This window comes from Miniopterus natalensis, chromosome 14 (assembly GCF_054644295.1).
Source record: "Miniopterus natalensis isolate mMinNat1 chromosome 14, mMinNat1.hap1, whole genome shotgun sequence".
Lineage (NCBI taxonomy): Eukaryota > Metazoa > Chordata > Mammalia > Chiroptera > Miniopteridae > Miniopterus > Miniopterus natalensis.
Genome location: NC_142094.1, coordinates 29,064,843 through 29,089,041, shown reverse-complemented (window position 1 = coordinate 29,089,041; position 24,199 = coordinate 29,064,843). Strand labels below are relative to the sequence as shown.

The following is a 24,199-nucleotide window of genomic DNA, read 5'->3' as shown; positions in this document are numbered from 1 at the left end:
TACAATATATAACTATTCATTAAATATAGCTCTTAAGTATTGTATTCTTAGAGGATATATGAACCAAGCAAGCACCTGACCCCCAAAAAAAAAATTTGTAAATTATAACACAATAATTGTTGGTTTACCTGAGATTGTGCATTGACATTGGCTCCATTTGTAACCAAGACCTTTACCACCTCTGCTTGCCCAGCCAAAGATGCTATATGCAATGCTGTGTTTCCTTTCTGTAAGATGAAAAGGCAAGATACATCAGCATTCCCATCTTTCTCTCTGTGTTCCGACAGTTTACAAAATATTGAACCCCTCTGTTATAAGGTCTCCAAAGAGGACGAAGTTAAGAAGTATTTCAAGAGAAACATGCTCCGATTCTTATCGAGAGCTGACTCCTCGCTGAATTTGGCAAGCGGCATAAAAAACATTAATGTGCGATCCGTACCTTTGTAGCCGCATCCACATTAGCTTCTCTTCGTAGCAGTTCAGAAACAACTTCCACATGGCCTTCTTTGGAAGCAAGGTGGAGCGCGTTCAACCCATTCTGAGTGCAAGCGAAGGGAAAGTTTACTCAGCAGTTGAATATAGAGCAGTCAACAGCCTCCCGAGAGCTCAGAAGACAGCATCCCACCAACAACCACGGAATTGGCAATAAAAGTACTTGAAAATTAGATGGGCTGTTCTAATATCATTGCTTACTAAATTTTAGGAGTTAATTACTAAAGGATGCATACCTACATTTCTGATGGTCATCTCACAAAACAAAAATAATTTGATAATTCAAGCTGGTAAACTTTAACAGAAACACTGGCAAAAAGAGAGGTGTTGGTAATATCTAGTGAGAGATTTAAGGAGTTTAAAGTCTGGATTTTAAAAAATTAACTGAAAAATAAACAACAGTAACCACATCTCACCTGATTGCAAATGTTGATGTCAACTCCGTTTTTTATGTAGTCGAGGGCTTTTTCCAAGTGTCCAGCTCGAGCCGCTCTTAAGTAACTTGCGTTGGCATCAGACTAAAATAAAAACGAGGAACATTTTAATGAAAAATGAGACTAATATGCATTTTTGTAACTACTCAGTTTATAGTGCAAACGTAAAAACAAAAGAAAATAGATTTTTAAATCGAACTACAGGCATACCTCATTTTTTTGCTTTTCACAGGCATATTTTTTACATATTAAAGGCAAGAGCTTCCACGAGCAAAAATATTATGACTCACTTTACTGCAGTGATCTGGAACCAAACCCACAGTATCTCGGAGGTGTGCCTGTACTGTATTTCTGACATGTACATACTAATGAAAGGTCTTTGTAAAGTCACCAGAAAAAAGACAAATTCTTTAAAAGTTAGTTTCAAGTGTACAAAGTTACCCCTGTGTGATATCATAACTGATTCTGAACTGAAAGAGGAAAATTTCCATAATGTGTAGTTACCTTCAATCAACATACAATTTCCAGAGAGTAAAGAGAAATCCGGTAACTTCCTGATGGTTACATTATGAAAATTTCCCTATTTTTTTTATACCAGAAAATTTAACATCTATTCCATTCTTTTGTAATTGTCACAACCAATTTTACAATAGCTTCACGAATATATTTAATGTTATTACACAAGTTTAACAGGAACTTGTGAGTAATGACGTTCTCTTGGATTTTCCTACAGATTGTATTTGAAAATCATTTATAAACATCTACACAGATTGTGTGCTTTCCATATATTTTCAAGCTAGTAATGCCACAGCCTGGAGAAAACTCTGTTAGAAGCGTTAGCAAATAAATAAATACACAAAAATTTTAAAAACAAAAACCAAATCTACAATTCATTCACTCAAAATTTATAACTCTGAACTGCTACTAAACTCTCATACCTACAGTTTCGTATTTGAAACTACCTACTATTGAAATCTTTAATAGAAAGAAGCCAGTGAGACGAGAGCCTACAAAGTGGGGCTTGCACGATTTCTAAAGGAGTCTTGTTCAATGGAGAAGAATATGGAAGATTTTCCCAAATGGCAGCCCAAACATCTCGTCACTGGTTATAAACGCGATCGTGCAGGGAATGGCTTCAAAGAGGCAAGTGTCTTATCAGCCATGTGGCAAATACCTCCTTCTAATTTCCTGCTCTGTCACGCCTTCCCAGACCTACCAGAGAGTTTAATTGCTCAGTGCACCCACATCATTACTTTCATAGAGCTCTCTTCGTATTTCTCATATAGCATCATAGCTTTTGGTACACCTGTCCTTCCTCCCTAAATTGTAGGGCCTTTAAGAACAGCAGAGACAGATTGAGGGATAGGTAACTGGAAAGTGGCCAAGAAGCCAATCTTTGAGGAATGCTAATTCATCCCTGGAAATGTCATTTAGATGAAGGAAATTCCATCCTTTAGAAGGGTCTTTAATTCTTGTGTGGGTCAATTTAGTAAGAACTGACTTGCTCTGGACCTCAAAGGAGAGGACACTGCCTCCAGGGTCTCCATCCTTCCTAGTATAATTGCACTACTGGCATTTTAATGTGGATAATTTTCTTTGATGAGGGGGACAATCCTGTTTGTGTCAATGTTTACCAGCATCCCTGGCCTCTACCAACCAGGTACCAGTAGTATCCTCTATTTTCGACAACCAAAGATGTCTCTGGAATTGCCAACTTGCCCTGGGGGGGGGTGGTGCGGGGGAGAGGGGCACAAAAGTCTTCCCAGTAGGGAACCACTGCTCTGAATAAATAGCAAATGAATTTATTTAAAGACTGTAGGACTCATAGGCTTAAGTCTTTGGACAGTCTGGATTGCCACATGCCTTGACCTAATACAGGGCAGTGACTTTATGTATAATATTCATCTTTCTGTTTCCCCTGCAACTAGAAGCATCCCTAGCACATAGCGGGTGCCTATAAATGTTTTATAAATGAAAGAATCAATAAATAAGTAAACTGTGTGGAAATAATTGTATTAGATAAGATATTGCCTGAAATAATAGAGGAAGCTTTATTAACAACAACAATAACAACAGCTATTTAAGTTGAGAATCTGTTATGATACAAAGCTGAATCCCAGAGATTATAAACCAAGACACTGAGTTGGGTGTGGGGGACACATATAGGTATTGATAAAATAAAACTGGGATTCAAGTCACACATGTACATCATGTACTCAGAGCAGAGGGTTAAGAAAGAGAACAAGAGGTTCAAATCGGACAAAGGACAAACCAAATCTTCTGGGAATCGAAAGAAAAAGAAAACAGTCTTTAAAGAGGTTTGCTCCTTGAGAAGATTAGTTTTTTGTTTGGTTTGTAAGTTCAGTTAGAAATGAATTAGTTATGCGAGGAGGGCTCATTGTACCATAAAATATCATCTTCTTTGTGCTGCTCAATGACTTATCATCAGCAAATTTGCCCTGAAGGGCTCTGATGCTGTTCTGGGAACAAATGACATCAGTTGCCTGGATACTTCAACTGCCAGAGATAACAACTGTGAGTAGAGCATCCCAAAGTCCGACTTTTGAGTACACAAAAACAGCAGCTAGAGAAATTGCAAAAGAGGTTGATAATTCAGATTTATTGATCCCAAATCTGAAATCGTTTGGCAATTTCATACACTGTCCATCGCCCTTTCAAATATTCTCAAAATTTTCCCACCTGAAACTCTAAAGCAAAACAAAATAGGAACGATATAAACCAAATCTTCTAATTCAGTGGTTCTCTACCTATTTGGAATTAATTTCTTTTGAGAATAACAAAAGATATCAACAAACCCCTCTCCTTCAACAATTGCACATATATGCACGTACACACTCCAAATCTGCACAGACACCCAAATGTGCATAGGTACACACAATTTGCACACTATTTCATGAGGCTCAGGGCGGCTCAGTCTGCTTGTGGAGTCAGGTACTGAGACCACCTGCCCCGATGATAAAGAATTCTCTGGTGGATACCTTCACTATGTCCACTTCAGCCAATGACCCTAGAATCAAATAATTCTCAGAAGTAGCTAATTTCACACCTGAGAAGATTAGGAGGAAGAGAAGGGACAACAGTTTATTTTCTTCACTTGCACTTTCATCAGACCTCTGCTACATACAGACATGCTTCACATGCCAGTGCATGACCACCGAACACTTCATGCTTCAAAGACGGGGAGGGAGAGGGAGGAAAAGCTAATGCAAGGAGAGGGGAATAAAATCGGATTTGAAGAAAACCAGCAACTTAGAAAATGAAGTTAATAATGCCCACAGAAAAACCACCAGAAGAAGTTCCTCCTTTCCCCCCAACCACCTGCCAGGAATGTAGCCCCCTGGTGCTTCCACGAGTATGTGAGTATCGATGACGGGCTAGTCGGGCCAACATCTGGCTGTGTGGCTGTGAGCAAACCAGGTGTGGTACAAATTGGGACTCACTCGCCTTCGTCTCACTGTCTTACACTTTTCCAAATCGTGCTGCTTAAATGGCAGAGTAAATAATGGATTCTTCACTTTTTTTCAAATTCTGCCTATAATACCTATATTTTTTTATTTCCTTAATATTCAAAAACATTGTGTATTCAGCTCAACACCAACGAGCTCTATCTTCAAGTTGTCATTTCATCAAATAACTGGGGGCAACTCTTCAAAGGTTACCGCCTGTTTTTCAATCTGGAGCATTCTATCAAAACAATGCCTTTTTAAAGCCAGTTGTAGACAAATTATTATGGAAGGAAATTAGGTCCCATGAGAGGTTGAGCTCCACTATGTGGAAAGTCATACAGAGAAGGTCATTGCCTAAGGACGGTTGGCAGAAAATGAGTTCAAGCAGGCCAGTCAGCGCTTTTTATCCTGAATGATCAAAATCTGAAGTAAGAATTTGGAAAATGAAAGTGTCTTTCATCATTATTTAATATCTTATCTACTTAGTCGTTTTACTAGACAGGAAAGAAATATGAGCCATGTGAGCTTTTCAAGGAAATAACTTCAAGGAGAGAGTTAAGCATTATTGTGAATTAATCTAGTAACAGCATTTCCACCTGTACTAGAATATTGATTTTATTCAGCACAAAATAAGCATCCTGAGTGGCAACCTCAGTAAGAACTAATACTTCAAACCTCTGAGTATATGCTATATACTATTATAAGTACTTATAACTCAATATATATTAAGTAAATAGTAATATAATTAATTGTATAAGTCCTTATAATATTTCTATGAAGTAGTATAGTAGATTGAATAGTGTCGTCCCCCCCCAAATTCCTGTCCATTTGGAACCTCAGAATGTGACCTTATTTAGAAATAGGATCTTTACAGATATAATTAGTTAAGATGAGGTTACACTGGATTAGAATGGGCCCTAAAACCAATGACTGATGTCCTTATAAGACAAGGAAAAGATAGACAAATACTGAATAATTATATTGTACACCTGAAAATAACATAATGTTGTATGTCAATATATCTCAATTAAAGAAAAACATGAGATGACACACAGACATAAGAGACCATGGAAAGATGGAGGCAGGGACTAGAGTTATGTTGCCATAAGACAAGGGGGCACCAGAAGCTGGAAGAAGCAAGAGAGAATTCTCCCCTAGAGCCCCTGGAGGGAGCCTGGCCTGCTCACACCTTGTGTTTGAACTCTGGCCTCCAGAACTGTGGGAGATTAATTTCTGTTTTAAGCCACCTAGTTTGTGGTGGTTTGTTATGGCAGCCCTAGGAAACTAATACAAGCAGGTACTATTACTAGCTCTGTTTCACAGATGAGGAGACTGAGCTTTAACAAGGATGAATGACTTTCCGAGGAATAATAACAGTCTGACTCCAGAGTCCAGGCTATTCATCGCTGCTCTAGGAAAGGACTTAATAAATATTGACCTATAGTTTATATTCAATAACTCTTGGTTCACTCATTCATCCATCTTTCATTAATCAGCTCATCCACCCAACCATCGCATTAAATATGTAGGTACTTTCAAGTGTATCCTCTCTAGACCACAATTCTGTAACCAAATTCATTTCAAGGCTCAAGACTAGGCTGAGGATTGCCAGCAAAAATGCAGGTTAGAGACTCAGAGGGTAGATTCCAGTTCCATTGTTTCTAAGCATCAGGGGGCACTCTGTCGCTCATTAATATCTGACCCACCAATCCTCTAACCTGTCTCCTTTATCTCATCTCCCCAACTATCTGAGAACCCTGGGAGGAGTGAGACAATCCTTCCTAGAAGCCTTAGGTTCCTTTGGTGTCCTGTACTCTGCCTACCAACATACTCAGGTGTTTCTTAAAAAAAATCTTTCCTTTTTACTTTTCTACCTAGCACCCCCTGTAAATGACTATCTCTATTTATCAAAGTAGTGGACTGATTAATAGGTCTGTATCCCAGCTACTCCACTTACTAACAGTGTTACCTTTGGCAACTTTCTAAACATACATGTGCCTCCGTTTCTCAGCTGTCAAATGGGGATAAAGTAACTGACTGTTAGAATGAAATGAGATAATTCCATGTAGGTGATTAACAGTATGAGTGCATTGTAAGCACTCAATAAATGATGTTATTTTATTTGTAAATTATTTTGTAAACATCATTTTGAAGAACTGGTTTAGGCTCACTGCTTCTAAACCCTTAATACCAATTCATATTTGAGTCTCTAGCCATATGGCTTTTCTTGCTGGTCAATAAAGTCTCTGTACAAAATCACCAATGACCATTTGGTGCTAATCACTACACTATATAATTTTAAGTGTGTTCTCTCCTAATGTTGAGCAATTTCACAGCACCAATCACCTTTTCTTTCTTAAAAATCTTCCCTTTAGCTTTTCTCATCTCTTGATTACTCCTTTTTGTTTCTCTTACTGTCTCAACCCATAACTGGAAAATGGGCCTTTTCCATGGTCAGAGCTCACATTTCTTTTCTTTCTGTGCTCATTCCCAAACTGACTTCACTACCATGACTTCCACCATTCTAAACCCACCATTCAGTATCTACATTGCACCCATCTGTACTCAAAACATTTCCACTTCCATGCCCACAATTCACTCACTGCAACAGCAACATAAATGTTTAATGAGGACATGTACAATATCTGTCACTGAAACTAAGAGCTAACAATAGAGATGTGAGTAATTAATTCCCTTGATTTCCTTATTTCGACGTAAAGGTCCCAAGATTATTTTAGACACCCAGGAATAAAACTTTGGTGTGAGTCTTTGATTACTATTTTCTCCTTCATTTCTCCCCCTCAAACCCTCTTCCAGAAAGCTTCATGCAAGCATCCTATTAAATATTCTGTCCCTGGGGCTTTTGTAGTTTCCATTCTCCTTTAAAAAAGTATTTATCATAATACATATCATACATACAAAAGAGTATATAAAACATATATGAACAATTTAAAGAAAAATCATAAGAGAAACACACACATACCCATCAGTCAGCTCAAGAATGAAAGTTATGAGTAGCTTTGTAGATACCCAGTGAGCCCTTCCTTGACTGGCTCTCCAAAGACATCTTCTGTTCTAGTTAATCATTCTTAGGCCTTTCTTTATAGTTTTAACATTTGTGTATACTGCCCTAAGCTAAATATTATGTAGTTTGTTGTTTTAGCACTCTGTATAAATAGAAACATACATTATGGATCATTCTGTGACATGTTTGTTATGTCTAATGCTGTGTTCCCGGGCATCATCCATGGTGACATGTGTAATGGCAGTCACTTATCATTGCCGCTTGCAAAATATTCCATTATGTGAATAACACAATCTATTTATCTCTGTAGAGTGGATGGATATTTGTGTTGTTTCCAGTTTGGACCTGCTATGAACCACGCTGCCTGCCATCAACATTCTGGCCACTAGTCCTGGCACACACAGACAACACTTTTTAAAAATAGGATCTTAAATTCTGGGTCATTGGGTATGTGCTTATTCAACTGGACTAGTTAATGACAAATTTTTTTTTTTCAAAGTGATTGCACCAACTTATACTTTCTCTGGTTTGTGATTATTGCGAGCTGATTTTCCTTAGAAATTAATCTTTAGGAATACTTTCAGGCCAGGATTAACATTGCCATATTCCAAAGAGAAATTTATGATTGCTTTTGCCAGTTGCCTAGTGGTAGTATAAACCCCAGATTATTTGAAAAGCCTTGCCTTGAGGGTTTGGAGGCTTTAAGACTACACAGACAAATTTAGACTTCAAGCTGGTGTAGATATGAGGGATTCCTTGTGGTTACAAACACTCAGGGGAGAATTTTTTCCCTTCCATCTGGTGACAACTTGAGACAGTCAAGCTTTTGCTATACTCTTCTCTGTGGTGAGTTTATTTCCTGTTAAACCTTAAGGAGGCAGCTGATCAATGATTCTCTCTCTCCCTCTCACATCCTCTGTCCGAAATCAAATAAAGACATATTTAAAATAAAAAAATAAAAATAAATAAATAAATGTTAAATGGCTTGACCAAGGTCACACATAATAAATAAACAGCAGGGACTGAAACCCATAACTTCTTGACACCAAGCCCAGTTCCTTCCTTAATACCAGTGGTTCTGTGAACCCTAGGATTCCAGACTACTGGGATCAAGAGGAAGGCTGACTAAGCAGTGTTCCATATGTCTACCTTCACTTTCACCCAGGTAGATCTACTTTTATATGTTTAAATATTGGCATTTGATGACGTGCTTCATTTGTAAACATGTTTCTGCTTTTAAACCATAGTATTCAATCACTGTTATGGCATAGCTTCTGAGGCCCTTTAAAACCTCCCCCAAATAAGCACTTCCAGCCAGTACTAAAACATGAATTCTGATCTTAAAGGCAATGCACATGGCTTATATTATTCCTCAAGGGGTTATTTATCCACAGGCCCCATAATTTCCTCACACTGTGACTTCACTTAGGACACCCCTTTGACAGTAATGCTCACCACCACTACTTGCTCCCTGTCACCCCCTAAGAGAGTCACCATTAAATCCTTAGTCCAACTCAAATGTCACTTCATCTTTTATTTTCCCTGATATACACTGGACATGACCCCTTCTCTCTCCAGACTCCTACAGCACTTGGTCTGTTCAGCTTAGATGCCAGCTATCTCATCAAGACTGGACTGCAATCTCTTAGGATAGGTCCTTGTCCTGGTCAGGGCTTATTTTTGCATAACAAACTCTCAGTAAGTGCTGAACAAAGAAATGCTGATATCCAATGCATAGTCCAATCCTTTAACCATCCCTGGAGAAGCAAAACCTTAACTAACTTAACTGGTAACAAGAAAGTCTGCTTTGTATCTTCTCCAGTTTCTTCCTGTCTCTCCTTTCCCCTAGAGGATGACAGAGAGGAGTTTAGTGACAGAATTAAGAGTTCTTCCAAACTTCAGGAGAAGATAAAGGAGTGGGTCTGAGTCTATTCTGATTTCTTAACTCATTTTGGGCACACAGCTTGATTTTTTAACTTTTAATATGCTTGCTGGGATCACCTATGGAATGACGCCTTTGTTTCAGCAGTAACGGACAGAAAGAATATGCACATAAGGTCTGCTTTCTGTTGTGACTAATGAATCACAAGGCACGCAAGTGTCCTGACACAATCACTGGGCACTTGTAATTCATGATGCATTTTTCATAGATTGCCACATATTCATTCTCACAAGTCTGTGAAGACTGTGCAGTTAGCATCTACATTGTACAGACTTGGTAACTTGCTGAAAGGAATTCTTGTAGAAACTGGCGGAGCCAGGATTAGAACTCATGACTTCAGCATGAGTTCTGCTCTTAACCCCTACTATCTAGTGCCTTTCTTGGCTAAATGTTCCAGAGTGCTATAAAAGAAGAAAAGGAACTTACATCTGTTGAGTATAGAAGACAAATATCAGCAACATTTATTTAGTGCAATCAGACAGGCAAACACTCTGATAGGTATACTTTGTATATATGAACTTAACAGTCTCCAACATTTGATATTTTAAAAGAGAAAATAAAAGCTTGAGAAGAGGCATAACTCCCACAGATGGTGTTACAACTCAGAGAAGCGGTCTCGTCTTTACATCCCACCTTTGGCAAATGGACATACATTTATGCAGCTGAAGGTAAAAATCACATGTTTAACAAATGTGTACCTCTATGATTTTGGCTGTTAACCATTTTTAAAAAATTAACCAAAGAAATAGTGATATAAGTTTTGCTCTACGAAAGGCCTCCAATTAATCATGTTTTCTACTTCTCAAGAAGATTCTAAGATACCTCTAATAAAATTTCTTTCACTAAAAATTTCCAGAAGCATTTTCTAGGTGGTCCAAGATCAAACAGACCACACTGCCTGGTTTCTGGTCACATATCAGAAAATATGGCCCAGGAAGGACCCCAATTTTCTGATCTTCTCACATTGGACATGTTCATTTAAATGAGAATGGCCAGTACATCATCGCAGACATATCTGGAAAGCATCAATCTGTTTTCTTGAATCCACATTCTAAACTCCACTGAGGTGTGCTGAAAGTGAGATCACAATCTGGATCTTGTTGTAATAAATGACACATCTTTCCTAAAGATTCAATTAAAACAAATCTTCAAAGTGGATGCTACATGGTTATTCCATTGCCAGGATTAAGGTTCACATTCACTAAAAGGGTTCACTCGAGCAGTGACGCAGAGACGTCTGCTTGGCCTCTACCGTGAGGATGCAGTGACTGGAGTGTGATTTTATAACCCAGCTGTGCAGACTGGAATCAGCACGTGAAATTAGAATTCATAGTAGAGAAACCAATGGAAGTTGGGAGAGTCCATGTAGGTCCCATGTAGGCCCACTGGGAAAAGCCATGTCTGCATCCTGGGTATAGCTAAGGAAACAGCTAGCAGGAGGAGGTAGGACTAGAAGAGGGGACTTAGTAGAGAGAAGAAGGAAAGTGGGTGGAGATGTTGAAATGAAAAGACTTGAGGAGTGGTGAACAGACAATCTCTACTGAAAAGGAGAGTCACCTGGGAGGAAAAGGAGAGGTTCCCAGAAGGTTTGGAATGGCAGATAAATCTGATTTAACTTCACCATAAAGATACCAGGAGACAGTGAAGGGTTTTGAGGAATGGAAGGAAATCATTAAATCTATATTTTAGCCCAATTAATTGATAGCAAATTAGAGTGTGGAAGGAAATGGAGACAAAGATCTGTAGGTCAATGGCGGTCAATCCACCATGCCTCCAGCCCCCCCAACCCCGGGAGATTAAACAACAACAGCGACACAGACACGCAGGCCCGACCCTCAGAGTCCCTTGGTCATTTTGCTAAAACAAAGCTCAGGGGATTCTAACGCGAAACTAGAGGTGAGAGCCACTGAACTAGGGTATTGTAAAAACAGGGCTCTGCATGACATGGAGGTTTGGGGGGGACGGCAGGTGGGATGGAAGAGAAAGAAATGCTACGAGAGGCATTTTGAAGGTTTGCTGACAGACTTTTAACTTCAGGGAAGAGAATATTAAATTCTCAAGTCTCCATTTAAAAATTTTGTCTTTCATATTTGCCGTTCCCCACTTTCGCTTACTCTTCAATGTGTCCCCACCTCCCCTTTAAGCAAATGTTACAGCCAGAAATCAAAGGTGTGGGGCTTTTCTTGGTAACATTAACCATTAATTTTTTGACTCAAGTAAAACAGATTTGTAAATTACTCTCAATCAGAAAGAGGAATTACACAATAGGGGGCCTGCTTATGAAAACCCTTAAATCCTCTATGGCACTGACCATTAATTAGTGATTTCAATGCCAATTTGTTTGAAATATAAATGGAGCCGCTTTGCACAAATTCTCAAAATCCAACAGTGGTGTGTGTTTATTTGGAATAAAATAACTTTCAATGAAAAAAAGGCAACTAACTTGAGAGAGCCTGGGGCAATAAATGGATATTTTTCCTCCCACTAGACTACAGCAGAATCACTGCTTGTATCCTGGAACATGTTCATTCAGATAGAGCTCATTCAAAGTTGCCAGATATTTTAGAGTAAGATATTGTGCGCAGATATTTTATAGATATCTTACACAGTGATCTAATATCTGACCAATTTCAAAAGAATGCAACCAATTGCGCAACTCGGAACAACTGTGACATTCATGTAACAATCTGTCTCCTGTCAATAAAATCCTCAGATCTTTAGGAGGCTGTTCCCTGCCCCCCTCATCCAAAGGGGTACTAAGTCTTTGTTAGCAAATAGACCTTTTTTAGGTACGAATTCAGGGGTGGGGTACAGAGATCTTAAAAAAAAAAAAAAAAAGGAATTTTGTGTGTTTTTTGCATGGCAAATGCTTGAAAAAAACTTGAGCCCTTTTAGTTAGGGAAGGCCTTGGGTTTTTAAGATTTTATTATTATTTTTAATTTAACCGCTACTCAGTTATTGGGAAACAACCAACATTTTCCACCCATAAAGCAGTAAGAAAAATACTTCTCAAGGCTATCTTATCTGTAATCATCACTGTGAAAGTCACTCACATTCAAGGGGCTGCCTCCACTGATTCCTGCCCATTGCTACAAGGCTGTCTTTGTTTGTAGGGATTGTGCTTGGAAGTAGCCTCAGTTCATCCCTGAAAATGAGGTCACTGCCCCCTAACACATGTTAGGCATGGTTAGCATCTTGACACTGGGCCCTTTGCCAGAAAGGCCCCTGTTGCTACACATTTCAAACCTGCGTGATGTCTGCACTCATGGCCCCTCTGAAACGGAAGGCAAACAACACTCCCATCTTTATCTTTAAGTAGAGGGGAGTGGGAATCGGTTAAAAAATAAATAAATACCGTTGCTGGTAGGCTTTTGTTTTTACAAAGGCAGTGTTTTTAAGAGATTTGCTTTGCCATACTGATAAACACCCCCCTCATCAAGTCTGTCTACTGTGATCTGGTTTACGTCAAAAGGAATATCCAGAGTCCAGGCCCCTTGCGATGTCTTTTCTCATCCAGATTTCAGACCCCTCAGCATTCTTCTGGAGACCGATTAGAAAGAAAAATAAATACAGAGAAGAAAGATGTTTCCCATAGGAAAAATAAAAAGTGCATGTTGGGTGGTGGTGTTGGGTGGATGGGTATTTCCAATTATTTCTCAACGTAAAGTTGATTTTGTTCAGCTACAAAACAGGATTTATGTGGGTCTGTCTGAAATTTTCTGAGAACACAAAGTAAAATTTTAAAGAGCCAGTTTCAGCTGCCTCTCAAAGGATATAAAACCATATATATCATGGGAGGAGAGCTATGTATGTCTAATAATATGAGGTCAAGAGAGTAATCTTTTGCCCTCATTTGTCCTAGCGTGGGGCAGAGTTTCAAACCATTTGGACTTAAAAGTTTTGTTTTAAAAACTTTCCTCACGCTATAGAAGTTGCCAGGTATCTTAGTGTGCCTTACAGATTATGTCCTAACACTATTACGTGTTTGGTAGAATGCTGTAAATGATAGGAATGGAAAGATTCGATAGAATTAGAATTCATGTAGAATTAGATAGACTAAATGACAGATGAGTCTCCTTCCCTGAGAAGCTCCATAATATTGTGCAATGTGAAAGTACCTTACAGCTAGCTAATGGTAAGTAGTGTATTTCCCGAATGAGCAAAAAAGAGAAAGTGTTAACGAAAAGTTCTATTGTAGCCAGGCTACTTCACACAAGAGGTAGAAAGAATTGCAGCTCTTCATCCAAAAAATATTTTTGAAACTTAAATGAAAACAAAATGAACTCTTTTACTTTCAAGGAATTTTAGGACACAGTGAGTTTGTCTTTACTTGCATAAGAGTGAAGTTATACAATGGGGACACGTTTTCCTTAACATTTGTAATACACTGATCCTCGGTTATTCTGAAATGTAAAGGTCCAAATGCATAAGCCTGGAAAAGCAGGCACAGGCGGAGAAATTATGTCTGAAAGGATGTTTTGCAGGTATGTTCATTGCCAGGCTTGCTGGAAACCTCCGCTGAGTTTGGACACGTTTCTGGTTACCTCTTGGGACAAAGAAGCACAGGGGAAATGCTGTACATCACTTTGGAAAAAACAAGTCTCTTCGCAGACGTCTAGGGGCTCAGCAATTCAGAACATAGAACAGCCCTGCAGAGTTTTCTACTTTTTTCTATCTTAATCCATAAAAATGGAATATTAATATGAAAAGGCTTTAGCCCTCTTAATTATCTTTATTTTAGGAAATCATTTTCCCTGTTGAGGTAAAACAAGAATGAAACTGAGGACTGCATAAAGTTGTTAGCAGTTGGTGCTGGCCTGTGACGGGGCAGTTTTGCGGATGACAGGGTCTCCGAAACGTGACTGAGGCCTTTGCTATCTGTCAGGCAGAAGGCGAGTGCTGAACAAAACTGTAGAGCCCCCGGGTCTTCAGCCTCATTTTCCATGATTCCTTTCTCCTTTCCTCCTGTGCGTCATTGGGCTCATCTGTCTCCATTACTGCCCCCAGGAACATGGCCTGTAAGAAACTCTGTGGCTCTGCCATGAAGGAGGCCCCTCTGAACACTGAATGCAGAGTCGGGACTCCACTGCTCATCCGAGGCAGCGGCGGTCTCAGCCCAGCAGGCTCTCGGCCCTGGAAGGGTCCATCCGTCGACACGTGGCCCACCGAGGGCGCCTCCCCTTTCTGCTGCGCCACAGCATCGGGGAGACGCACTCACTTCAACAACACTAAGTGATCTCGGGGATCACAGCCCTGAACCAGTAAGCTGGTAAGCGAAGATTCAGCACAGTGATACTTACATCTTATTCTTAACATATAAATTGCTTTGAATAAACAACAAAACTACGTTTCTATTTTTTATACACATCTTTTGTTGAGGTGTGTAGAGATCCACACAAATCATCTCTATTTGTATAAACAGGAAACTAGCAAAGAGAGGTGTAATTTGCTAAACTAGTTAGGAAATAGCTAAAAAATAGAATTTGGGATTTAATGTTTGTCCCAGTACCTCTGGGTACGAGAACAGGGATGAACTGTTCCAGTGAACATAGGGGTACATATCTTAGTGTTTGCATATTTTTGGATAAATACCCAGAAGCAGGATTACTGGGTCATAAGGTAGCTCTATTTTTAATTTCTTGAGGAAGCTCCATACTGTTCTCCATAATGGCTGTGCCAATATATAAATCCACCAACAATGAACGAGGGTGCCCTTTTCGCCACATCCTCGGCAACACTTGTTGTTTATTGATTTATTGATGAAAACCGTTCTGACAGGTGTGAGGTGATATCTCACTGTGGTTTTAATTTGTATTTCCCTGATGACTAGTGATGTTGAGCATCTTTTCATATATCTATTGGCCATCTGTATGCCCTCTTTGGAGAAATATCTATTCAGGTCCTCAACACCAATTGAAAAAGATACATGTATCCCTATGTTCACTGCAGCATTATTTACAATAGCCCAGATATGAAAGCGGCCTAAGTGTCTATCAGTAGACAAATGGATAAAGAAGATGTGGTACATATGTACAATGGAATATTACTCAGCCATAAAAAAGAATGAAATTTTTACCATTTGCAACACTATGGATGGACCTAGAGGGTATTAAGTGAAATACATCAAACAGAGAAAGACCAATACCATAAGATTAGTATTTGTAGAATCTAAAAAAACAAACAACAAAACAGAAACAAACTCATAGATACAGAGAACAAACTGATGGCTGTCAGATTGGAGGGGTGTTGTGGGGATGGGTAAATAGGGTTAAGGGATTAAGAAGTACAAATTACCAGTTATAAAAACAGTAAAGCACAGCATAGGGAATATAGTCAATTATATTGTAATAACTATGTATGGTGTTAGGTACTAGACTTACCAGATGATCACTTCATATGGTATAAATGTCTAAGTACTATGTTGTACAACTGAAACTAATATAATATTGTATGTCAACTAAAATTGAAAAATAAAAAAAATTCAAGAATGAGTAGTCCAGAATTTTATGGTTTGAACTAGTAAAAAGTACTTAGCCAAAGGTTTTCCTGCCTGACTCCTAGGCTGAATGGGACTTCCAAGGTCAACTGGTCCCACCTCTCTTTCCCCCAAATACTATCCATGTAGTAACTCTCCCTGTACAGTAATCCCATGTATCCTGGGGGAAACAACATCTAAACATTGGGGCCCATGACTCACCGATGAAGAGGTCTAAAAACAGATAGCTTTGCCACTTAGACAGCAAATAAAGTTGCTCTGAGTGCCCAGTGCAATATTATTAGTCAAATTTTGAGTCTGTGGGTACCTTTGTCTATGAAACAAATACTAAGTTTTGCATAGCTTGGCTAACCAACAACAACAAACTGCAGAGTTCCTTACAAATGTACTTTATAATACTAAGATATTGCCACTTATCACTTAGGAAGTGCATAGCAGTTACTTCTGGCATTATACATGGCGGATTATATAAAACATGTCAACTGCTTGGGATTCTTCCATTTATCTGGTATGTTATGAATCAGAACAAGGATGTCAGGGCTTCACGCCCAAGGATCCTTATTATGTAGGAGGTATTGGCGTAAGTCCTAAAATATTTAATCCAGGGAACTATTCACGATTTAAATATAGCAGATGAAAACAGCGATAAGCTAAAATTGGTCTAGGTATCAGGAGAAAAGAGAAAGAATTGACTTAAGTAGATAAACACTTTCCCAACAGGTTTTTTCCCCTTTTTTTCTTTTTGAGATCAGGAAATACATAGCTTGGTTTTTAGTGTGGACAGACAATAATGCGAACATAACTAATTTCTTCTAACACATAAATATACTTCATGGCATGGGAATCAGTCAGGAAATCACAATACACTGGACTGAACTTCCTGGTCAGATAATTAGAGGCTTGGGCTTGAAACCCAGCAGAACTGAAGGTGAGGCCCATGGCACCAGAGGGAGAGGGGGCGGTAGCTAGTGAGAGGAAGGGTTCTTGCTTGTATCGTCCTAAAATGCTGTGTGCCAGCTGGTGCGGCTGGAGCCTTGCTGGTAAATGAAACTATCTGCCTTTTCTGGGGGCTTGTGGTGACAATGTTCCATACTGATTATTTTTAAAACCAACTCACCAAAATGCTATTGCTCTTTCTATTTAAATTGTTCATTTCTACCTGAGTAGCTATGTTCAACAGAGGGATCTTAGTAGCTCTTGGTGAAAACATAGCTAAAGAAGTTCCTATTTGAATGAACAAAGAATATATTCAAAAACAGATTAGGTCACTAGTGAAGTCAGAGACAGGTATACAGATTGACAAGCTGATTCGTGAATTTTAAATAATCTTCAAGCAACATTTATATTTTTCCTGGGCATGATTTATAAATAGAAGACTTAACAGCTTTACACTGAATGCAATAAAATGGAAGAGAGAGAAAAAGAGCATGTATTGCCCAGATGCGCAGAAGATATTTTTCAAAGTACAATGAAAGCATGTAGTAAAGATAATAATGATGTTATTTTATTATATAAAATAAAACATATAAGAGTAGACTTTATCTCAATGTTGAGGTAACCACTGGAATATGTACTTATTAGTAGTTAAAACATGGTAGGTGACTTTGAAATACCCGCTATATTATAGTCTTACAGCTAAGGCATACTACAAGGATCCTGGGAGTCAAGGCTCATATCTAAGGAGCTGCCCTTCATGTATAAAAATGAAGGTGCTAACTTAGGGTTAACATGCCATACATATTTTTTAAGTATTTAAAGAGACAAAGTGATGGGTTAGTTTAGATCTATCAGAAAGTCAGTATAATTTGATGATTTCAGAGTTCAGACTCTGGAGCCAGAATCCCTTAGTTCAAAACCTGGCTCTGCAATTTACAGATCACATGACCTTGGACAAGGTACTTCAACATGCTGTACCATAGTTTCCTTATTTGTAAAATGAGAATAGCAGTAAAAATTAACTTATAGGGATGTTGGTAAGATTAAGGGAGCCACTATATGCAAAGCTATTAGAAATGGCCTGGTACACAGCTGGCCTTCAATTAATAGTATACCTTATGATCAGTTAAATATTTCTTAAATTATTATTTTTATCTTGCATAGCTATGGCTATGATCTTAAGAATCCAGTGAGCATAACTGGTCACACAGAGACTGAACTCATGAATTTGACTTTAATCAATGCTCTCAGTAGCTATGCTAAATAAGGCCAGGGAATGTTTGCATTGCCATCTGTGTAGAACAGTGGTTCTCAAACTTGTCTCAGGAATCCCTTTATACTCTTAAATACTATTGAGGATCCCCAAAGAGCTTTTGATTAAGAGGGTTATAACTATTGTTATTTCCTATATTAGAAGATAAAACAGAATTAAACAAATATTAATTTGTTTTAACATAATAACATACTTATTACACAGAACAAAAATATATATCTTATGAAAAAAATATTTTTCAAAACAAAACAGAAATGGTGAGAAGATTGGTATTGTCATATAGTTTTGCAAATCTCTTTAATGTCTGACAATAGAAGACAGATTCTCATACCTACTTCTACAATGATTTGTGACCATGTATTGTTTTGCTTGAAGCATGTGAAGGAAATCTGGCCTCAAGTAGATGATGATGTTAGAAAAGGAGGGACCTCACAGGAAGTGGGGTACTGTGGAAGGGTCTCAAGGACACTTAGGGGTTCATGACCACACTTTGAGTGGCTGGTCTACAACCAAGTTATCAAAGACTTACCTCATGGTACAAAGGCCCACCACCTCCTAACAGAATGATTTAGGCAAGAGCCATGACGGAACAGGAAGACCACGTCTAAATAAAAGCATTGCTGCTGTTTTTTGCAAAGTACAGACCAGGATCACCCTAATCGCTGCCTGTTTATTGCCTTTCTGGCCCCTTGCTTCAGCGCTCTCCCTGATAGGATCTTTCCAAGTGGCCTTGTCCACACACTCCAAATACTTTTCCATTGGATAACACTGTCCTGGGAACCTCAATTTAACATTAGTGGAAGTGACATGTGAGAAATAAACACATCCCATTGTAATTGGTCCCGCCATATCAACAAGATAGCATAAAAATTCTTTATAGACAACTTGTCATTGTTGTGTAAACACAACTTTAGATACAAATCTTGTATTCTGGGAAACTTCTACACTGGAAAACAATCTCATTTTGGTTACTAAAATGGAATGTTAATTAAGTACATTTTTTCTGTTTAAAATATTTAACAATATTTAAGCATTTTAAACCATTCTCTTATTATATAAGACTAAATGGTGGCCAGAAGGCTAAACATTTTTTAAAATCAAACCTCCTAAATATTTTGGCTCCTTTTCAGCTATATAAGTAATTCCAAGTTGCTACTGAATTTACTTGCAACTGAATTCAAATACTCTTGATGAGATGCTTAAAAATATGAGAGGCTGCACTCTAAAATTGAGGATTTGTTTAAAAATTCTAACAAATATTTATTGATTGCTTAATATGCACCAGGCTCAGGGGATCAAAAGATGACTAAGACACAGTCTGTGTTTAAAAGCTATAGAATTCAAAGTAAAATTTTGCTTATTGACGCAAGTGTTTTCAAACTATAATAGAATAACCATTAAATTACAGAAACATATAAGTCAGTAATGTATCAAAATGCTGAGTCAGAGCACAATATAATCAAGAATTCAAGACTAAATAAACTGAAGCAAAGCAATTTCAAACATTATTTGACTTTTTATACTTTTTCAATTGGTCACATCACTCACTTGTCACTTGTCCAAAGAAAAATGTCATTTACTTCTCAAAATTATTCTCTGGAAATGAGTATCTATCATGAATGTCTACATAGATCTTTATTTATAATAGTCAGAAGTGGCTCTTAAAATAATGAATTTCTTCCTGTGGTTTTATGCTTAATAAATGATTATTTAACAACCGTAGGTATCTACCTGATAGATTCTAAAATTTGTTATATAATCTAATAATAAATTTATCAGCCGTCTAATTAGAAGACAGTTTAATTTTTACTACTAAATTTCACAATATATTCTGAGGACAACAGTGAAAGAATAGCAAATATTTGCATTAAGATAAAGAGTTGAATAATATATTTTACTTTGTGACTAATTACTGTTCAAAAGATGTCACACTTAGGTTTTAATTCTCTTTTGTCTTATAAATATCCCTTCAAATTGATTATCAACCAAATTTTTAACTGAGAGGAGGTCGTATTTTTGTATTTTCACATAGAAGAAATAAAGTTAGTTGATAAGTCAACATCATACTACATAATTAAAAATTTCCATTTCAAAACAATAAATTACAGGTAGTCTCAGCAGCAAAAAGAAAGTGTTTCCTTGAGTTTGACTATATAAATTTCCCTACTTGCCCCCCCACATCTTTAAGTAAAAATTATCGACAAGAAAATTAAGGATTCTCCCAATAATTAAATATTCATTTATTAATTGATTACTGAAAACCAGACATACAAAATAGAACACATTTGAGTTGGAAGATAGAAAAGAAATACTAAGATCTTTTATTTGTTGTTATAGAGTACTTTTACAAATAAAAATAATTATTTTTTAAAAATTAAAAATAATTCCCAGCTTATCTTATCTTTAGCTGCCTCAAAAATTGTATTAATTTTAGCTTTCCTCAATATCAGAGTCTAGCTTTTCTTTTTCTTCATGAGGATTATTTAAGAATTCAAGTTTAAGAGTTAATTTTTCACCAATCATTTATGGCAGAACTAGTTCTTCCATAAAGATTTCATTATTAACCAAGGAGACTCTCTAAAATTGGCAAAGACACAGACACATCTACCATTCTAGAAGGTCTGTGCTGCAAATGTTTCACAATAACAAGTTATAAAATCACTGAAAGCTTCTTCCAAACCACAGACTAAGCTAACCTATAGACAACCTCTAAACAATACTATAGAAACCACAAGCCAAACAGGAGCAGCAGGAGGTATTAATGATCATTTGTGAAAACAGTTATCTACTATACCCTCCTTACAAGGATTTTATCCATAGTCCAGCCCCTGCAGATAGACTGCTCGGTCTCCCATTCAAGTCAGAGATGGAATCAAGAGAAGAATAATTCATATTCATTGTCCAGCTAAGCCCAGCACAGCAACAGTGTATGCTACTCTATTGTGACGGGACTTCTGTGTGATGTGTCGGGTCACTGCCCTTCCAGAGTCACCGCTTAGGGCAGAATAATTTCAGATCAGTCTGTCATTTTATTACACTTTTTTTTTTAAACAGCATGCCCACCAAAACAGAAAACGCTGCACATATGGGCTGAGATCAAATGCTTTCACCACTTAGTTGATATATTCTGACATGAGGCAGAAACAACATGCTCTGCTTTTATTTGAGCTTTCCTTTCAGATCTCAGATTTTCTTTTTTAATTAACTAATTAATTCATAAAAAGCCAAAGCTTGTCAGGTACATTCTGCAAGATTTGTTATATTTGTACTTGGTTCAAAACTTTCTAGCTATTTTTCAAAGCCAAGCCTCACTAGGCAATCAGCAAATGTCATTATGATTATATGTAAAGTTGCAGTTCCACAACTAATGGAACGGAATGTACATCCAAAATTCAACCTTCAACATAGCTCACGGTTTTCGATGAGTGAGTCGATTATTTTTAGAGTGACTTAATATGATTTTTAGGACTCATCTACCAATATACTTATATTAATAGTATATTATATTTAATATTATAATTAATGTCTGGGATTCATGGACAATACTTTTATCTTATTTATGAATCTCAAAGTTTAACCTGCAAAGGCCTTTCTCTGAGGCACAGAGATTGTTTGCAAAATCTCACTCACATTAAAATCTTATAGATGTCTACTCTAGAATACAGCAACATTCTGGAAAGGTCATGAATAAATATGCTTTGCTAAAACATGAACCTATCTCTAAGAATACAAAGATTAAAACTGAATCCATTTAAAATCAGGTAACCCTAGGAAATGACAGTTCTTTCCTCAAAACCATTAGCATGTCTGCCGACCTGATGTTAGACCTATGAATGTACTCATTTCTTATATCTCCTCCTAGTTATTATGATGATTTCACTAAAGCTTGCTTACAAAATGTTCATTTTATGCTCAAGATTTAATATATTGTGTTAATAGCAAATAATACATAATACATGTGTGTTCTCATAGTTAAACTGTAATAACTGAAGATACAGAAACAAGGTATCACATGAAATTTTGAACTATGCCATAATCTAAATAGTGTTCTATGAATCCCTTAGAATCTAACTTCAAAATCTTATAAATATAAAGCAAGTATTTACTCCTATTTCCCATGTAGTAACCCTTAAGGGGGAAATAGCTTGCTATGCTGATTCTGTAAAATTACTAAACGAGATAACCTATTTATATCTATGTGCAAATCTATTAAAACAAGAATAAAATGATTTTCTCCAACCTCTAATTACATTGTCCATATACCATTTACATGATTTCCAAAACAAATTTTAACTGTATGGTGTTTTCTCTCGCCATTCTAAAATTCCATATTCCCCCTTGCAATTAATATACCAGGAAAGGCTGAGTTTTAAAAGCCTGCAGATTTCTCTTGAGCAAAGCGGGAAGACTTAAATCTTCCTACATTCTTGGGTCCACTAGGCCCACCCTGTACCCCGAATCACTCACCATCTGCTTGCATTTCATTAAGCATCCTCTTAAGACAGGCCTGAGCTGAGCACACTCCAAATGACATCAGAGGCAAAAACATACCTAGAATCCAGATCTGGGCAAAACAGAAAGAAAGGACAGCCCACTGTCCCCCACACACTGAACTCAGGCGATCCATGGTGCAGACAGGCTAGCTTCCTTCCTATCCGGCAACAAACATTTTTTAAAAGGTACAACTAGCCAGACCAAAGCAGCACTTCTATAAGGAAAACACATTTCATTCCGAAACTGTAAACGCTTACTTGTTCTGGGAAGGTCTCTCCCTCTTCCACTGCCATTCTGTGTGGCCAAGTATGAAACCTGATAACTCAATTAGTTAACACTTTGGACAGAGCATCGAGTCTAAAAATATCTGCCTTGGGGAATGCAAAGGTTTCCCCTACCTCCTAGTAAAGAGGTAGAAGCTGATCAGAGTTCTCTTAACTCTTTAAGGGGGAGTGGAGCAGACAAGAGTGTAGAAGTTGCCTTACAAATAACGTGGCACCTCCCAGAATTCCCCTCTGACTTACCATATTTGTGGCCTCCAGTCAAGCTCTGTGTATTCAGTCATGATATGGGGAATACCGAAAATAGCAGGGCAATCAGCTGGAAGCACACCCTGGCTGCTGGGAATCACTCATGAAACCAGCTTTTGTCATTCCGCTTATCAGCACTTTCCTCTGTGTGCAGGCTCCTCTGACATTCCTTCAAAGACAATACCACCATTTTCTCTTCTGCCTCTGGACTCGTCAGGCCTGCCCTTTGCTAGTAGGCTTTTTAAACAGAATTTCTTTCACTACATTAGCTTTACTACTGAATATGTGTACACAGTGACAGCATGCTAGCGCCAACGAGAATTACCTTTCCAAGCTGATTTGTCATCTGATGATCCTTTTAAAAATACTGCACTATACAAAACTCATGTGTAAAAACCAGAAAAAAAATACCATTGAATGCTTCTGGTCTGTTATTTGTTTATTTAACTAACTGAATTCAGTGTTTCAGGTTTTGGGGCACATAATGCTTAGGCAACTTTTTACTAGTCTTATAGTTGAGTTCAAGAGTCAAAGTCCAGAAAAACCCATCATCGCAAGAAATTGCAATTACATTTTACTTAGGACGGCGCTAACCAACAGCTCCCTCAGACCTGCAAGGCTTCAAGGGATGTGTCCATGGTGGACTGAATTTACCTCGGGGAGGGCTGGCATGTCAGTCTATTCATTCAACACACATTTACAGAGAGCCTACTATGTGCCTACTCTTGAAGGTGCTTGGATGGGATGGGCAGAGAAGGACAATAAATAAAATAGAGAAAAATCCCTGCTTTGATGAAGTGCTTATGCCAGCAGGGTGGGGCAGTCAGACTACCAGCCATAAACATAATAAATAAGTTATTGCGTACGATCAATACTATAAGTGCTGTAGGGAAAATACAGCAGAAAAGGGGCATCATAAGTACGTGTTTAGGGAAAAAAATAAGTATGTGTTTAAGAAGTGGGTGGCAAAGCTTAATATTAATAATAATAATGTCTATATTATTATATTGAACCATAAGAAATTGCCATTTTTATAGGTCAAATCCACATGCATGCCAGCAATTTCATATGGCCCAATCTAATAATATAATCATATATTAACATATTATT

At 37.8% G+C, this 24,199-nt stretch overlaps 1 protein-coding gene across 2 annotated transcripts in view; it reads right to left on the bottom strand.

Moving 5' to 3' along the window:
* The window catches only part of ANK3 (ankyrin 3), a 529,049-nt gene that overhangs the window by 183,135 nt on the left and 321,715 nt on the right, over positions 1 to 24,199 (bottom strand). For both annotated transcript variants that reach the window (XM_087824408.1, XM_087824409.1), the window contains exons 3-5: positions 909 to 1,010; positions 440 to 538; positions 129 to 227 (exon numbers count right to left, since the gene is read on the bottom strand). In XM_087824408.1, the coding sequence (XP_087680534.1) occupies positions 129 to 227; positions 440 to 538; positions 909 to 1,010 (300 nt within the window). The remainder of the gene's footprint in view (positions 1 to 128; positions 228 to 439; positions 539 to 908; positions 1,011 to 24,199) is intronic.